Source organism: Lolium perenne, chromosome 6 (genome assembly GCF_019359855.2).
Source record: "Lolium perenne isolate Kyuss_39 chromosome 6, Kyuss_2.0, whole genome shotgun sequence".
NCBI classification, from domain to species: Eukaryota; Viridiplantae; Streptophyta; class Magnoliopsida; order Poales; family Poaceae; genus Lolium; species Lolium perenne.
In genome coordinates, this window is record NC_067249.2 from 259,827,056 (window position 1) to 259,846,865 (window position 19,810).

General features: G+C 42.2%; 1 protein-coding gene across 1 annotated transcript; it reads left to right on the plus strand.

Annotated features, from left to right (window-relative positions):
* The first annotated feature begins 6,725 nt into the window (after window positions 1-6,725).
* On the plus strand, window positions 6,726-10,005 carry LOC127309816 (uncharacterized). The gene is made up of 3 exons (XM_051340538.1): window positions 6,726-7,017; window positions 9,224-9,342; window positions 9,424-10,005. The coding sequence occupies exons 1-3, from the start codon at window positions 6,726-6,728 to the stop codon at window positions 10,003-10,005; spliced, it is 993 nt and encodes a 330-aa protein (XP_051196498.1).
* The last annotated feature ends 9,805 nt before the right edge of the window (window positions 10,006-19,810 follow it).

The following is a 19,810-nucleotide window of genomic DNA, read 5'->3' on the forward strand; positions in this document are numbered from 1 at the left end:
GGTTGTCAATCTCACCGGCTTGCTGTAACAAAGGATTAACCGTATTGTGTGGAAGATGATTGTTTGCAGAAAACAGTAAAACAGTATTACAGTAGATTGTATTTCAGTAAAGAGAATTGGACCGGGGTCCACAGTTCACTAGAGGTGTCTCTCCCATAAGACAAACAACATGTTGGGTGAACAAATTACAGTTGGGCAATTGACAAATAAAGAGGGCATGACCATGCACATACATATCATGATGAGTATAGTGAGATTTAATTGGGCATTACGACAAAGTACATAGACCGCCATCCAACTGCATCTATGCCTAAAAAGTCCACCTTCAGGTTATCATCCGAACCCCCTCCAGTATTAAGTTGCAAAGCAACAGACAATTGCATTAAGTATGGTGCGTAATGTAATCAACAACTACATCCTTAGACATAGCATCAATGTTTTATCCCTAGTGGCAACAGCACAACACAACCTTAGAACTTTCATCACTGTCCCGGTGTCAATGCGAGGCATGAACCCACTATCGAGCATAAATACTCCCTCTTGGAGTTACAAGCATCTACTTGGCCAGAGCATCTACTAGTAACGGAGAGCATGCAAGATCATAAACAACACATAGATATAACTTTGATAATCAACATAACAAGTATTCTCTATTCATCGGATCCCAACAAACGCAACATATAGAATTACAGATAGATGATCTTGATCATGTTAGGCAGCTCACAAGATCCGACAATGATAGCACAATGGGGAGAAGACAACCATCTAGCTACTGCTATGGACCCATAGTCCAGGGGTAGACTACTCACACATCACACCGGAGGCGACCATGGCGGCGTAGTGTCCTCCAGGAGATGATTCCCCTCTCCGGCAGGGTGCCGGAGGTGATCTCCTGGATCCCCCGAGATGGGATCGGCTTTGGCGGCGTCTCTGGAAGGTTTTCTGTATCGTGGCTCTCGGTACTGGGGGTTTCGTCACGGAGGCTTTAAGTAGGCGGAAGGGCAAGTCAGGAGGGGGCACAGGGGCCCCACACCATAGGCCGGCGCGGCCAGGGGGGGCCGCGCCGCCCTACGGTTTGGGCACCCTGTGGCCCCACTTCGTTTCGTCTTCGGACTTCTGGAAGCTTCGTGGAAAAATAGGCCCCTGGGCGTTGATTTCGTCCAATTCCGAGAATATTTCCTTACTAGGATTTCTGAAACCAAAAGCAGCAGAAAACAGCAACTGGCACTTCGGCATCTTGTTAATAGGTTAGTTCCAGAAAATGCATGAATATGACATAAAGTGTGCATAAAACATGTAGATAACATCAATAATGTGGCATGGAACATAAGAAATTATCGATACGTCGGAGACGTATCAGCATCCCCAAGCTTAGTTCTGCTCGTCCCGAGCAGGTAAAACGATAACACAGATAATTTGCAGGTGACATGCCATCATAACCTTGATCATACTATTTGTAAAGCATATGTAGTGAATGCAGCGATCAAAACAATGTATATGACATGAATAAACAAGTGAATCATATAGCAAAGACTTTTCATGAATAGCACTTCAAGACAAGCATCAATAAGTCTTGCATAAGAGTTAACTCATAAAGCAATAATTCAAAGTAAAAGCATTGAAGCAACACAAAAGAAGATTAAGTTTCAGCGGTTGCTTTCAACTTGTAACATGTATATCTCATGGATATTGTCAACATAGAGTAATATAATAAGTGCAATAAGCAAATATGTAGGAATCAATGCACAGTTCACACAAGTGTTTGCTTCTTGAGGTGGAGAGAAATAGGTGAACTGACTCAACATTGAAAGTAAAAGAATTGTCCTCCATAGAGGAAAAGCATCGATTGCTATATTTGTGCTAGAGCTTTGATTTTGAAAACATGAAACAATTTTGTCAACGGTAGTAATAAAGCATATGTATCATGTAAATTATATCTTACAAGTTGCAAGCCTCATGCATAGTGTACTAATAGTGCCCGCACCTTGTCCTAATTAGCTTGGACTACCGGATCATCACAATGCACATGTTTTTACCAAGTGTCACAAAGGGGTACCTCTATGCCGCCTGTACAAAGGTCTAAGGAGAAAGCTCGCATTTGGATTTCTCGCTATTGATTATTCTTCAACTTAGACATCCATACCGGGACAACATAGACAACAGATAATGGACTCCTCTTTTATGCATAAGCATGTAACAACAATTAATAATTTTCTCATTTGAGATTGAGGATATATGTCCAAAACTGAAACTTCCACCATGGATCATGGCTTTAGTTAGCGGCCCAATGTTCTTCTCTAACAATATGCATGCTTAATCATAAGGTGGTAGATCTCTCTTACTTTAGACAAGACGGACATGCATAGCAACTCACATGAAATTCAACAATGAATAGTTGATGGCGTCCCCAGTGAACATGGTTATCGCACAACAAGCAACTTAATAAGAGATAAAGTGCATAATTACATATTCAATACCACAATAGTTTTTAAGCTATTTGTCCCATGAGCTATATATTGCAAAGGTGAATGATGGAATTTTAAAGGTAGCACTCAAGCAATTTACTTTGGAATGGCGGAAAATACCATGTAGTAGGTAGGTATGGTGGACACAAATGGCATAGTGGTTGGCTCAAGTATTTTGGATGCATGAGAAGTATTCCCTCTCGATACAAGGTTTAGGCTAGCAAGGCTTATTTGAAACAAACACAAGGATGAACCGGTGCAGCAAAACTCACATAAAAGACATATTGTAAACATTATAAGACTCTACACCGTCTTCCTTGTTGTTCAAACTCAATACTAGAAATTATCTAGACCTTAGAGAAACCAAATATGCAAACCAAATTTTAGCATGCTCTATGTATTTCTTCATTAATGGGTGCAAAGCATATGATGCAAGAGCTTAATCATGAGCACAACAATTGCCAAGTATCACATTACCCAAGACATTAATAGCAATTACTACATGTATCATTTTCCAATTCCAACCATATAACAATTTAACGAAGGAGAAACTTCGCCATGAATACTATGAGTAGAAACCAAGGACATACTTGTCCATATGCTACAGCGGAGCGTGTCTCTCTCCCATAAAGTGAATGCTAGGATCCATTTTATTCAAACAAAACAAAACAAAAAAAAAACAAAAACAAACCGACGCTCCAAGCAAAGCACATAAGATGTGATGGAATAAAAATATAGTTTCAGGGGAGGAACCTGATAATGTTGTCGATGAAGAAGGGGATGCCTTGGGCATCCCCAAGCTTAGACGCTTGAGTCTTCTTAGAATATGCAGGGGTGAACCACCGGGGCATCCCCAAGCTTAGAGCTTTCACTCTCCTTGATCATGTTGCATCATACTCCTCTCTTGATCCTTGAAAACTTCCTCCACACCAAACTCGAAACAACTTATTAGAGGGTTAGTGCACAATAAAAATTAACATATTCAGAGGTGACACAATCATTCTTAGCATTTCTGGACATTGCATAATGCTACTGGACATTAGTGGATCAAAGAAATTCATCCAACATAGCAAAAGAGGCAATGCGAAATAAAAGGCAGAATCTGTCAAAACAGAACAGTTCGTATTGACGAATTTTAAAATGGCACCAGACTTGCTCAAATGAAAATGCTCAAATTGAATGAAAGTTGCGTACATATCTGAGGATCATGCACGTAAATTGGCTTAATTTTCTGAGCTACCTACAGGGAGGTGGACCCAGATTCGTGACAGCAAAGAAATCTGGAACTGCGCAGTAATCCAAATCTAGTACTTACTTTTCTATCAACGGCTTAACTTGGCACAATAAAACACTAAACTAAGATAAGGAGAGGTTGCTACAGTAGTAAACAACTTCCAAGACACAAAATAAAAACAAAGTACTGTAGGTAAAAACATGGGTTGTCTCCCATAAGTTCTTTCTTTATAGCCATTAAGATGAGCTCAGCAGTTTTAATGATGCACTTGCAAGAAATAGTATTTGAAGAAAAAGAGAGCATCAAGAGGCAAATACAAAACACATTTAAGCCTAACATGCTTCCTATGAAAAGGAATCTTGTAAATAAACAAGTTCAAGAAGCATAATGCAACAAGCATAGAGAGATAAAACAAGTATAACTTCAAAAATTTCAGCACATAGAGAGGTGTTTTAGTAACATGAAAATTTCTACAATCGTATTTTCCTCTCTCATAATAACTTTCAGTAGCATCATGAGCAAACTCAACAATATAACTATCACATAAAGCATTCTTATCATGAGTCTCATGCATAAAATTATTACTCTCCACATAGGCATAATCAATTTTATTAGTTGTAGTGGGAGCAAATTCAACAAAGTAGCTATCATTATTATTCTCAACATCAAATATAGGAGGCATATTGTAATCATAATCAAATTTATCCTCCATAACAGGTGGTACTAAAAGACCAATATCATTATCATAAATAGGAGGCAAAGTATCATCAAAGTAAATTTTCTCCTCAATGCTTGGGGGCATAAAAAGATCATGAAAACCAGCTTCCCCAAGCTTAGAACTTTCTATATTATTATCAACAATGGTGTTCAAAGCGTTCATACTAATATTATTACCAGCATGCAAATAAGATTCCATAGGTTTTTTAATTTTCGCATCAAACAATCCATGTTTTAAATCAGGAAATAGAATAAGAAGATCATTCTTGTCCATTATGCCAAACTAGTGAAATAAAAACATGCATGGTATTAAGTAAAGTAAACAAGTAACTAATTTTTTTGTGTTTTTTTTGATATAGAGTGCAAGACAGTAAATAAAGTAAAGCTAGCAACTAATTTTTCTTGTGTTTTGATATAATGCAGCAAACAAAGTAGTAAATAAAACTAAGCAAGACAAAAACAAAGTAAAGAGATTGAGAAGTGGAGACTCCCCTTGCAGCGTGTCTTGATCTCCCCGGCAACGGCGCCAGAAATCTAGCTTGATGGCGTGTAACTCACACGTTCGTTGGGAACCCCAAGAGGAAGGTATGATGCGCACAGCAGCAAGTTTTCCCTCAGAAAGAAACCAAGGTTTATCGAACCAGGAGGAGCCAAGAAGCACGTTGAAGGTTGATGGCGGCGGGATGTAGTGCGGCGCAACACCAGGGATTCCGGCACCAACGTGGAACCTGCACAACACAACCAAAGTACTTTGCCCCAACGAAACAGTGAGGTTGTCAATCTCACCGGCTTGCTGTAACAAAGGATTAACCGTATTGTGTGGAAGATGATTGTTTGTAGAAAACAGTAAAACAGTATTGCAGTAGATTGTATTTCAGTAAAGAGAATTGGACCGGGGTCCACAGTTCACTAGAGGTGTCTCTCCCATAAGACAAACAGCATGTTGGGTGAACAAATTACAGTTGGGCAATTGACAAATAAAGAGGGCATGACCATGCACATACATATCATGATGAGTATAGTGAGATTTAATTGGGCATTACGACAAAGTACATAGACCGCCATCCAACTGCATCTATGCCTAAAAAGTCCACCTTCAGGTTATCATCCGAACCCCCTCCAGTATTAAGTTGCAAAGCAACAGACAATTGCATTAAGTATGGTGCGTAATGTAATCAACAACTACATCCTTAGACATAGCATCAATGTTTTATCCCTAGTGGCAACAGCACAACACAACCTTAGAACTTTCTGTCACTGTCCCAGGTGTCAATGCAGGCATGAACCCACTATCGAGCATAAATACTCCCTCTTGGAGTTACAAGCATCTACTTGGCCAGAGCATCTACTAGTAACGGAGAGCATGCAAGATCATAAACAACACATAGATATAACTTTTATAATCAACATAACAAGTATTCTCTATTCATCGGATCCCAACAAACGCAACATATAGAATTACAGATAGATGATCTTGATCATGTTAGGCAGCTCACAAGATCCGACAATGATAGCACAATGGGGAGAAGACAACCATCTAGCTACTGCTATGGACCCATAGTCCAGGGGTAGACTACTCACACATCACACCGGAGGCGACCATGGCGGCGTAGAGTCCTCCGGGAGATGATTCCCCTCTCCGGCAGGGTGCCGGAGGCGATCTCCTGGATCCCCCGAGATGGGATCGGCTTTGGTGGCGTCTCTGGAAGGTTTTCCGTATCGTGGCTCTCGGTACTGGGGGTTTCGTCACGGAGGCTTTAAGTAGGCGGAAGGGCAAGTCAGGAGGGGACACAGGGGCCCCACACCATAGGCCGGCGCGGCCAGGGGGGGCCGCGCCGCCCTAGGGTTTGGGCACCCTGTGGCCCCACTTCGTTTCGTCTTCGGACTTCTGGAAGCTTTGTGGAAAAATAGGCCCCTGGGCGTTGATTTCGTCCAATTCCGAGAATATTTCCTTACTAGGATTTCTGAAACCAAAAACAGCAGAAAACACCAACTGGCACTTCGGCATCTTGTTAATAGGTTAGTTCCAGAAAATGCACGAATATGACATAAAGTGTGCATAAAACATGTAGATAACATCAATAATGTGGCATGGAACATAAGAAATTATCGATACGTCGGAGACGTATCAAACCTCTTCTCCCCAGCTCTGCTCCCGCTCGCATCCCGCCTCCGTCCGGCCATCGAAGCTCGCCGGCGGCCACTCCCCTCCGGTAAGCTCTCTCTATCGCCCCTTTTTTATTCCCGCATGTAGAAAAGAGGTCAGGGGAGGCAAGGGGAGTCGCGCGGCGGCCGGCCCCCATCTCCAGATGCGGCGGCTGCTTGGCTCGCCAGATGCGGCAGCGGCGCGCGCCATGGAGATGGGAGGGCGCATAGAGAGGGGCTGGCGTGCTGCGGCGGGTGCGGAGAGATGGGCTGTGGTGCTGCGGCGGGCGCGGAGAGATGGGCTGGGGGGCTGTGGCCGGTGCGGCCTGGTGGGCGGCGGCGCTCGCCCTGGAGAAAGGGAAGGCGGCGGGTGCGGCCTGGAGGCGGCGGCGCTCGCCCTGGAGAAAGGGAAGGCGGCGGGTGCGGCCTGGAGGGTGGCAGCGCTTGCCGTGGACAGTGGGGAGGCCGGCTTGGCCATGTCGATTTGGGGCTTCTCCATGTCAATTTGATGCACGATTGTGGTCTGGGGCAAAAATAGTTGTGTTTTGATAGTGTTTTGCTACAGATTTTGTACTGATGTACAACCTGATGTGTACAAGAAGAACTCTCTGATTACTAATTTGATGTTGGCTGTGTGTCTTTGTTGATTGTTTGCAGATGGATGGTGATCAAAGTTTCTTGGACACAGTTGGTTTTGGTTACTCACAAACACAACCTGATAGTCCAATTGGAGAGCAAGCAACCCCATCAACTCAGCATCAAGCAATACCATCAACACAGCGTTCTGCAATAACAGAGAAAGAAAAATCCAACAAAGGAAAAAAATTGGTCTAGTGATGAGGATAAGGTTCTGATAGCAGCCTGGGAAAATAGAAGTATGGATATTGTCGGGACAGATCAAAACCGAGAAACTTATTGGGCTAGAATTTCAAAGTACTACAACACACACAAGGAATCATCATGGCCTGAGCGTAATGCTGATACGTCTCAAACGTATCTATAATTTCTTATGTTCCATGCTAGTTTTATGACAATACTCACATGTTTTATATACACTTTATGTCATTTATATGAATTTTCCGGCTCTAACCTATTAACGAGATGCCGAAGCGCCAGTTCCTATTTTCTACTGTTTTTGGTTTCAGAAATCTTACACAGGAAATATTGTCGGAATTGGACGAAACAAAAGCCCAGGGTCTTATTTTCCACGGAGCTTTCCATAAGACCGAAGGAGATACGAAGTGGGGCCACGAGGTGGCGACACTACAAGGCGGCGCGGCCAAGGAGGGGCCCGCGCCGCCCTATGGTGTGGGCCCCTCGTGCGCCCCCTGACTCTGCCCTTCTGCCTATTTATTCCCTATGTCGCCAAAACCCTATTACCGAGAGCCACGATACGAGAAAAGTTCCAGAGATGCCGCCGCCGCCAATCCCATCTCGGGGGATTCAGGAGATCGCCTCCGGCACCCTGCCGGAGAGGGGAATCATCACCCGGAGGACTCTACATCACCATGATCGCCTCCGGACTGATGTGTGAGTAGTTTATCCTTGGACTATGGGTCCATAGCAGTAGCTAGATGGTTGTCTTCTCCTCTTGTGCCATCATGTTTAGATCTTGTGAGCTGCCTATCATGATCAAGATCGTCTATTTGTAATGCTACATGTTGTGTTTGTTGGGATCCGATGAATATGGAATACTATGTCAAGTTAATTATTGATCTATCATATATGTGTTGTTTATGATCTTGCATGCTCTCCGTTGCTAGTAGAGGCTCTGGCCAAGTTGATACTTGTGACTCCAAGAGGGAGTATTTATGCTCGATAGTGGGTTCATGCCTCCATTGAATCTGGGACAGTGACAGAAAGTTCTAAGGTTGTGGATGTGCTGTTGCCACTAGGGATAAAACATCAATGCTTTGTCTAAGGATATTTGTGTTGATTACATTACGCACCATACTTAATGCAATTGTCTGTTGTTTGCAACTTAATACTGGAAGGGTGCGAATGCTAACCCGAAGGTGGACTTTTTAGGCATAGATGCATGCTGGATAGCGGTCTATGTTCTTTGTCGTAATGCCCTAAGTAAATCTCATATTAGTCATCATGATATGTATGTGCATTGTTATGCCCTCTCTATTTGTCAATTGCCCAACTGTAATTTGTTCACCCAACATGCTATTTATCTTATTGGAGAGACACCACTAGTGAACTGTGGACCCCGGTCCATTCTTTTACATCTGAAATACAATCTACTGCAATCATTGTTCTCTGCTGTTCTTTGCAAACAAACATAATTCTCCACACCATACGTTTAATACTTTGTTTACAGCAAGCCGGTGAGATTGACAACCTCACTGTTAAGTTGGGGCAAAGTATTTTGATTGTGTTGTGCAGGTTCCACGTTGGCACCGGAATCCCTGCTGTTGCGCCGCACTACACTCCTTCGCCAACAACCTTCACGTGGCCTTCATCTCCTACTGGTTCGATAACCTTGGTTTCTTACTGAGGGAAAACTTGCTGCTGTACGCATCACACCTTCCTCTTGGGGTTCCCAACGGGCGTGTGCTTTACGCATCATCAAGCTCTTTTTCTGGCGCCGTTGCCGGGGACGTGAAGGAAAATTACACCACAGAGATTTCTAACTCCCACGTCAACTGCACGCCAGCAAATGCAAATGCAATAAATTGCCGTTACACATTGATTAAAAGAGAGACCGCTAAATTTTGTGGTTGCCTTCAGCAGATTTTAAATTTGGAGGAAAGCGGAAGGACTATACAAGAAAAGGTATGCGTCTATCTTCTACTTCTACATGTGCCGTGCAATACTTTATATGTGTTGTGCATAATAATACATTTGTATGTGCAGACAAACGATGCACACCTTTTGTTCAAGGAACTGGATATTAAAAGAAAGCCTTTCACATTGATGCATTGCTATGTTGAGTTTTCGAAGTATCCAAAGTGGCAGACAAGAGAACTTGAAACTTCTGTTAAGAAACAAAAGAAGACCATTGATGCAAGTCCGGGCACAACCACCAATGATCTGGCCGATGCATCCTCGGTACGCACTGATTCTACCTCGGCAAGCACTGATGCTCTTGAACATGAGAAAAGACCTGATGGTGTGAAGAAGGAGAAATTGCGGAGAGGTAAAGCTGATGACCGTGCTTGCAAGTTGTCATTAGAAACTGTGTGGGCACAAAAGCAAGAGAAGGATGAGCTCAAAGAGGCGGCAAGAAATGCTCGATATGCACAACAATTTGAACTGAGAAAAGAGGAGATTGCATTGAAAAAGAAGGAGGATGCTAGAAATGAGAGGGATGATGAACGCAAACAGTTTGAATTAGATGAGAGGATCATGCTCATGGACACAAGTGGTATGACTGATGTGCAAAAGCAGTTTTACCAAGCTAAGCAGAATGAGATCCTTGCTCGCCGCCTAGAGTAGTGAGCTAGTTGTTGTATGAACTATTTGATGATTTCTCCTAGTTGTTGTGAGAACTATTTAATGCTTTCTGCTAGTTGTTGTAAGAAATATGTGAAGTAAAAATACTTTATTGATAGCACTGCATTACATAGAAATGGATTACATCACTCATTGCACAAATTTATAAAGCTAGTACATCACTCATTTCCAAACTTTTGCCACACATGTTCAATTAGATCAAGCTTAAGCTGGGTATGTTCAGCTTTATTTCTAATCTGGTGAGTCATATGAATAAAAGAGCTCAGTTGTTCCACATGAGTACGAGATACTGTGACTCTTTCTCCCATTGCCTCATAAGAGTAGTTTTGTCGGCCAGTTTCTCGCTCCTCTTCAACTATCATATTGTGCATTATGACACAAGCTTTCATTACATCACCGATTTCTTTACGTTTCCATCCTTTAGCAGGTCCACGAACAATGGCAAAACGGGATTGCAGAACTCCAAATGCTCGTTCCACATCTTTCTTGCACGCCTCTTGTTTCTTCGCAAAAGTTTGATGCTTTCTTGTATCTGGAGCTGGTATGCTCTTCACAAATGTTTCCCACCGTGGATAGATACCATATGCAAGGTAATACCCCATTGTGTACTGGTGGCCATTGATGCTATAATTCACTGCAGGAGTTTGACCTTCGGCTAGTTTTGAAAAAACAGGAGAACGTTGAAGAACATTTATATCATTGAGAGACCCTGGTAAACCAAAATAAGCATGCCAAATCCAAAGATATTGTGATGCAACTACTTCCAAGATCATAGTTTGGCTCATTCACATGGCCTTTAAACATGCCATGCCATTTTTTGGGGCAATTTTTCCAACCCCAGTGCATGCAATATATGCTCCCTAACATATCTCGGGTACCTTTCCCCAAATACTTCACAAACTTTGATCACAAATTTCTTGCAAGACTCTAAATTAGTAGCCTCTGCGGACCGGATGTACTCATCAGCACCATCAGCTGCTATTCCATATGTTAGCATCCACATTGCCGCGGTCATCTTTTGCAGAGGATGTAACCCAAGAGCTCCAGAAGCACTTCTTTTTTGCTTGAAATAACCATCATAATCATGCTCAAGTACACCATAAGCTATGCGGTTGAAAAAATCACGGGACATCCTAAATCTGTGTATAAAAATTAAATGAGATGGGGAAATGAAAAATGGGCGAACGCAGAGAAGTGTACTAGTTACAAACCTTCGTCGAAACAAACGTTCGGGATAGCGAGGAACTTCTTTGAAGTAGTCGTCCCACAGAAGAATAAATCCAGCATCTCTTCCTCGATCGATTGCTCGACGTCCATGCTTTGATCCGCCGTGGCGTCGAGCATTCATCCTCGCTTCCTCCTCGCGCTCAGCAAATGCTGCAAGTATGAGTTCATTGTCGCCAGATGAAGATGACGAAGAACTCATGTCCCAAGAAGATGTGTTCATTGTGTTGCGTGAGAGACGATAGAGAAATCTAAGAGTGAGAAGTTAAGTCACATGTAGAGATGCTGGAAGAGAGGTGGTCGGGGTGGTTTATATAGACCAGAAATATAGCCGTTGAAAATATAGCCGTTGGAATATAGCCGTTTGAAAATATAGCCGTTGGAATATACACGTCCTGATTTACACGTCCTGATACACGTTCCACTGAAAAACTGGGAGGTGTTAAATTTAGCAATGTGTATATGAACGTGTATATAGAGATATACACGTCCAAATTTGCACCTTCCACTAGAGATGCTGTAAGTGAGTAAGAATAGGAGTGGTACACGCGCGCTCCTCCTCCTCGCTCGTCTCGACTCGATACGTCACGTCACGACGCGTGCCGCGCTCGTGGTGAGTGGATTGAGCCTCGAGCCGATACTTTCCTTTCTTTTTGCAGTTCAGGAAAACGAATAGAGTCCTAGACGGACGTGTCACAGTTAGTCGGTTCGGGTCGCTCCCGGACCGTGGGCTATCTGTAACCGACTCGAACGTGTGCGCGACGTGGGCGTGCCCCACGTTGCCTAGGGTTTCCTGAGCCTATAGAATCTCTTGCCCGGCTACCGTAGAAACACATCTAATACACGAGTTAGGGTTTCCACCTCTCTCTGCTCGCGCCGCCATCGTAGCCTACTCCATCCCGCGTGCCGACGTGCATCGGCGAACGGGAGAGCAGGTCTCCGGAACAACTCGTCCTTACGATCCTGTACGGGAGGGGGCGAATTAGGTTTTTGGGAAGCGCTCTGCGCGACTGCTCAAGCTCTTCATCACGGGTCGCCTTTCGTCCAAATCGGGCGGTGCTGCCTACCGTCGTCTTCAACGCCGTCTACTTCGACCCGTCATCCCTGTCGTCAGCAACGTTGTCATCAACAACGTTACTGCTGCGACATCATCTGCTACACCTTGATGACCCACAAGTATAGGGGATCGCAACAGTCTTCGAGGGAAGTAAAACCCAATTTATTGATTCGACACAAGGGGAGACAAAAGAACACTTGGAAGCCTTAACAGCGGAGTTGTCAATTCAGCTGCACCTGGAAACAGACTTGCTCGCAAGAGTTTATCAGTAGTAACAGTTTTATAGCAGTAGCAGTAGTGAAATAACAGCAGCAGAGTAACAAAGACAGCAGTAGTGATTTTAGTAAACAACAGGATTAAAATACTGTAGGCACGGGGACGGATGACGGGCGTTGCATGGATGAGAGAAACTCATGTAACAATCATAGCAGGGCATTTGCAGATAATAATAAAATGGTGTCCAAGTACAAAGCAATCAATAGGCATGTGTTCCATATATAGTCGTGCGTGCTCGCAATGAGAAACTTGCACAACATCTTTTGTCCTACCAGCCGGTGGCAGCCGGGCCTCAAGGGAAACTACTGGATATTAAGGTACTCCTTTTAATAGAGTACCGGAGCAAAGCATTAACACTCCGTGAACACATGTGATCCTCACATCGCTACCATTCCCTCCGGTTGTCCCGATTTCTGTCACTTCGGGGCCATCGGTTCCGGACAGCGACATGTGTATACAACTTATAGGTAAGACCATAAACAATGAATATCATGATGAAACAATAACATGTTCAGATCTGAGATCATGGCACTCGGGCCCTAGTGACAAGCATTAAGCATAACAAGTTGCAACAATATCATCAAAGTACCAATTACGGACACTAGGCACTATGCCCTAACAATCTTATGCTATTACATGACCAATCTCATCCAATCCCTACCATCCCCTTCGGCCTACAGCGGGGGAATTACTCACACATGGATGGGGGAAACATGGCTGGTTGATGTAGAGGCGTTGGCGGTGATGATGGCGATGATCTCCTCCAATTCCCCGTCCCGGTGGAGTGCCAGAACGGAGACTTCTGGCTCCCGCGACGGAGTTTCGCGATGTGGCGGCGTTCTGGAGGGTTTCTGGCGACTTCGACTTCTCCCCGTGCGTTTTTAGGTCGAGGCCGATAAATAGTCCGAAGGAGGGCGTCGGAGGCCGGCCGAGGGGGCCACACCACAGGGCCGCGCGGGCCCCCCTGGGCCGCGCCGCCCTATGGTGTGGGCCCCTCGGGCCTCCACCTTAATTGTCCTTCTGGCTCCGTCATTATTCTGGGAAAATAGGGCCTTCTGCATAAATTCCGAGGATTTTCCCGAAAGTTGGATTTCTGCACAAAAACGAAACACCAGAGCAGTTCTGCTGAAAACAGCATTAGTCCGTGTTAGTTGCATCCAAAGTGCACAAATTAGAGGCAAAACAATAGCAAAAGTGTTCGGGAAAGTAGATACGTTTTGGACGTATCAACTCCCCCCAAGCTTAGCTTATTGCTTGTCCTCAAGCAATTCAGTTAACAACTAAGCGATAAAAGAACTTTCACGAACACATTTGCTCATATGATGTATATATTCTCATGCTATGGCTAATACTTAAGCAATTCATAATGAGATACATGCAAATAAGATCATCTAACAGCTATGTCAATCATGGAGAGGTACCAACAATTAATAATAAGCATCATGAATCATGTATATAAGCAGGATTACAATGTTCATAAGAGAGTATGATAAAGTGGTATCTCGCTTGCCTGTATTTGATTGGCAAAACATAAATGCCCGGGCACCTCTGGAGTTCATAGAAAGACTAGAAGTAGTGATTGTCAAAAGATAAATGCATCAAAGTTATACCACAATCAATCATATTTTGAGACAAGCATATTATACTAAGAATGACAGTTGTGCTCTCAAGATAGTGCTCAAAGAAATAATGGAGACACAACATAAAAGTAAAAGATTGACCCTTCGCAGAGGGAAGCAGGGATTAACATGCGCTAGAGCTTTTCATTTTTGAAATCAGGAGTAAAATTATTTTGAGAGGTGTTTGTTGTTGTCAACGAATGGTAATGGGTACACCAACTACCTCGCCAACCGGACTTTCAAGAGCGGCTCCCATGAATTATTGCATATTTATGTGGCACTCCTTCCAACCTTTCTTACACAAACCACGGCTAACCGAATCCTCGGGTGCCTGCCAACAATCTCATACCATGAAGGAGTGCCTTTTTATTTTATTTTTATTATGATGATGACACTCCCCCCAACCTTTGCTTACACAAGCCATGGCTAACCGAATCCTTCGGGTGCCGTCCAACAATCACAAACCATGGAGGAGTGTCTATTTAAGTTAATTAATTCGGGACTGGGAATCCCATTGCCAGCTCTTTTTGCAAAATTATTGGATAAGCGGATGTGCCACTAGTCCATATGAGAGTCCGTCAAAAGTAAATGACAAGGTTGAAAGCTAAACACCACATACTTCCTCATGAGCTATGAAACATAAACACAAATTGAGAAGCATTTTGAAGGTTTTAAAGGTAGCGCACGGGAATTTACTTGGAATGGTTTGAAATGCCATGCATAGGTATTTATGGTGGACACTTTGGAATAACTTGGTTTTCATGTGTTTGGAAGCACGAGCAGCGTTCCCGCTCAGTACAAGTGAAGGCTAGCAATAGACTAGGGAGCGACAAATCAAGAGAGCAGTAACTGTCATAATCATGCTTGCGGCAAAATAAATTAACGGAGGCATAAAAGTGATACAAGAACTCTGAAGCAATATAGATCATCGAGGCTTAATTGATTTTTTGTTCAGTCATATGCATGCGTGAGCATGTGCCAAGTCAATATAAATGAATTATTCAGAGGAGGATACCACAATGCCATACTTACTTATGAATAAAACAATGCAAGCAAACATCCATGACATGCTACTCATATTAATAGATTGGAGCTACTCATGAGAGATCATAAACTACTAGACTTTCTCAAATAACATATACCTCACATGAACCAACTAAGCATGCTCACATGGATGAGTATATGTACAAAAATGAAAACAAATAGAGTTCATACCAGCCTCTCACCACAATCCAATTGTCGTAGATCGTCATTATCGCCTTTTCACTTGTGTAGCTTGGATAATATGAAATGAAAACCACGCTCCAGCCACCGAAGACCATTGAACTCATAAAGAACTTTACAAACCAAAGAAGAACAGCAAATATTTTTGGTGTTTTCGAATTAGAAACAAGAACAAAAGGAAACAAGCAAACAAAGCAAAATCTTTTTGGGTTTTCTTATAGCAAACTAGCAATAGCAAATAAAGTGAAACAAATGCAAGAAACCAAAGCAAACAAATGGTGAAGAGAAACAACAGAAATATTTTTGGTCTTTTTGTGTTTTGGAAAGGAAACAGAACAAAAACAAGAAATAGCAAACTAAAAGAAACACAGAACAGCAGGACGACAGAAATCTGCCAAAACCTGACAGCAGTACAGAAATCGATTTTTACAAAAATCTTACGTTGCTCAGCTCGAAAAGTGTTCAACTAATGAAAGTTAGATAACAACCTGGGGAACCTGCACAAAAATTGGCAGCTCAAAATGACGCTCTGGCTATTTTTGAGAATTTTTACGGTAACATTCCAGAATCTGTTTTCAGGCAGCACTTCCCCAAATATCATCTTCCTCTCATTAGAAAACCACTCAAACGAACAAAACAAGTATGTACAAGTATCCAGCAACCATAATATGCAAAGAATGAGTGATGCCGGTATACCTCCCCCCAAGCTTAGGCTTTTGGCCTAAGTGGAGTTCAACCCCAACGAGGATCATTGTTCCCTGCCGGTGGGTAATTCATGGAGTAGTCATAGTAAAGTTCCTGTGCAGAAGAAAAGCGTGGAGGCTCCACATATCCGACATGTTGATGCGAGGAACTTGCTGCATCGGATGATGAGTCGAGGTGCTCCTCGACCTCCATGTCGTCTCTTGCATGTTGACCTCCTCTCTCTATGTGTGCATCCAGTGCACCTTCTGTGACCGACCAATCTCCCCTGGAATCAAGGTTAGACAAAACAGGCGCAGACAATCTTACTAGTTTCTCAGTTTTCTTAGTTATTCTCCAGACTTTCTTATAAAATGTCATCTTGTAAAACAGGTTACCCAAGTTGGAGGAATCTGAAACAAATTCATGTTTAATCATAGAGGCTATGTCAAGTTTTTCTATGGGGAATGGAATATCAAAATGATGAGGTTCTACATTATGAAAAGCTAGTAAACGAGAGGCGATGAGACCTCCACAAATTCCACCTTTCTCACGGTTAGTAGCAAGTCTATAAGCTATCAATGCCCCCAAATTATAAGTCTTACTACCTTGAAGTGCCGCAGCTAGAAAAGCCAAATCCGGGATAGAAAGTTTACCACCAATCTTTTTAGCAAGAACGCATTTGGTAATAAAATAGGCAAAGTAGCGGATAGCCGGGAGCTGAATACTAGTGATTTTACCATTATCCCCCAAGAAACTCCTTCCATCGCAAATCATCTTGAAGAGATCCAAGAGTTCTTGCGGCGATCCCCTTATCTTCTCGCATGACCCCCATTGCGGTACTCTAATTGCTGCACAAAAAACACTAAATGGCAAGTTGACAGCTTTATTGTAAATTTTATGCTGGACCGTGGGGTTAGATCGCGACCAATTGAACTTGAAGTCCTGCACAAAAGACATAGTTAATTTTACATATTGTCTTGGCTCTCCTTCAACAAAGTCACTCAGCCCTGCACGAGAAATTAGACATTGAACATCTTCAAGTATTCCCGCGCTTCTCATGAAATCCGCGCACGGGTAATAAGAGGGGTATACTCCCTCTTCACGATTGACTCTCATAACTTGTTGGACTTCCAATTCTTGCTGGTTCAAGTGATATCTATTCCACTCCATTTTCTGAAATTTCAACAAACAATATAAAAATTTGATTTGGTGACATATAATCAAGGGAAACTACCATAGGAACTTGCTAGAGTACTAATCATGCATCAAAACTAGTTTCTACCACTTAGAACAAGCATGCAAGCTCACTAAACATGTTACCTACAGCAGCAAAATATTCAAGATATACTCAACCAAACAAAATTCTACTTGGATGGGTGGAGGAGTCTCATACCAAAGAGCAAATGTGCCAAATTTCAGACAGAAATCTGGGCTGAGCAAAGAGATCAAGAAATCTGGAGCTCTGGAGCAAAAACACGAGAGAGAGGAACTTGGTACGAGTTTTTTCGGGAGAGAGAAGGTGCTGGGAGAAAGAGATGACAAAGTGGGGCAAGGAGGGGCCCACACCACATGGTGGCGCGGCCACCTCCTTGGCCGCGCCGGCCTGTGGTTTGGCACCCTCTGGTGCCCCACAGGTCATCCTCTGGTGCTCCCAGGTGCCTCGTCGAAAAATAGGACCAACGGTATAATTTTTGTGAATTTTTGAAAACTTTGAAAAATGCACATTTCTGGGTATTTAGTTTATTATTACTGGCCAGGAAAATTTTTGAAATCTCCAAATAACTAAGGGACTTTGCAAATTAAAAATGCTACAGCAACTAGAGCAAATGGAGGAAGAAAGAGATGTTGTTTACCTCCTCTATGCATATAAAAGGTATTCGTTAACAAGGTTGATCAAGTCTTGTCACCAAATAAATTTTACATAGCATAAGAAGAAATAAACCTCAAATCAATCATGTTACCTTGAATTGTATTGATATGGATCCAATCACGAGAGTTTGATATTCTTCCTTAGGCTCATATATAGGACAATCAATAGTTCCCACTTTGATAGTTCTCACATTAGAAATAGTATTAACTCCACACGCTTTCTCAATCCTCTTGGGAAAATAAACAGTATGCTCCCTATCATCAACATTGAAAGTAACCTTTCCTTTATTGCAATCAATAACAGCCCCTGCGGTGTTAAGAAAAGGTCTCCCAAGAATAATAGACATATTATCATCTTCCGGCATTTCCAACACAACAAAATCAGTTAATATCAAGCAGTTAGTAGTAACTTGAACAGGAACATTCTCACATATACCAACAGGAATAGCAGTAGATTTATCAGCCATTTGCAAAGATATATCAGTAGGTATCAACTTATCTAAGTAAAGTCTCTTATAAAGAGAAAAAGGCATAACACTAACACCGGCTCCCAAGTCACATAGAGCAGTTTTCACATAATTATTCTTGATAGAACAAGGAATAGTAGGTATACCTGGGTCGCCCAACTTCTTTGGAATTTTGCCATTGAAAGAGTAATTAGCAAGCATAGTGGAAATTTCCTCATTGGGGATTTTCCTTTTGTTAGTAACAATATCTTTCATATACTTTGAATAAGGAGGCAATTTAATAGCATCACCAAAGGGATTTGCAAGAATAAAGGTTTCATCCAATCGCAAAATTTATTATAGTGTTCTTCTTCCTTTGATTTTAGTTTCTTAGCAGGAAAAGGCATTTGCTTTTGCACCCAAGGTTCTCTTTCATTACCATGTTTCTCAGCAATAAAGTCTTCTTTAGTATACTTTTTATTTTTAGCATGCTTTTCAGGTTCTTCTTCAACCTCTTCTTTATTAGGAGTATCATTCTTATCATTATCTTTATCATTATCATGTTCATTACCACTTTCAGTTTCAGCATCAGAAATAGAAATACTATTAGGATCATTAGCAGGTTCAGAGGATTCTACAACATTTTTATGTTTCTTCTTCTTTTTCTTCTTAGAATGAGCACTAGGTTCAATGTGTTGAGAATCTTGTTCAATTCTTTTGGGATGCCCTTCAGGATATAGAGGATCCTGGGTAGAGACACCACCTCTAGTTGTTACTTCATAAGCATGTTTTTCTTTAGAATTATTCCCCAACAAGTCATTTTGCACTTTAGTGAGTTGATCAATTTGAGTTTGAATCATATGAAAATGTTTAACAAGCATCTTAACATCATTGGAGGTTCTCTCTACAATATCATGCAATTCACTAATAGCTCGAGAATTTTCCATTAAATGATTCTCTACTCTCATATTAAAATTTTCTTGCTTAACAATATAATTATCAAACTCATCTAAGCATTGTGCAGGAGGTTTCGAATACGGAATATCTTCCCTAGTAAAGCGTTGAAGGGAATTTACCTCAATCATGGATGAAGGGGGAATTAGCTCACATATATCTTCTATAGGAGGTAGATTCTTCACATCTTCAGATTTAATACCTTTCTCCTTGAGAGACTTCTTGGCTTCCCTCATATCTTCATCATTCAATTTAATTAAACCCCTCTTCTTCAATATTGGCGTTGGAGTTGGTTCAGGCGTAGTCCAATCATCATGATTCCGGCTTATTTTAGCCAATAATTCTTCAGCCGTGGAGTTCTTTTCTGAAAACACAACCAGCACAACTATCCAGGTATGCCCTAGACTCAATGGTTAGTCCACTATAAAATATAT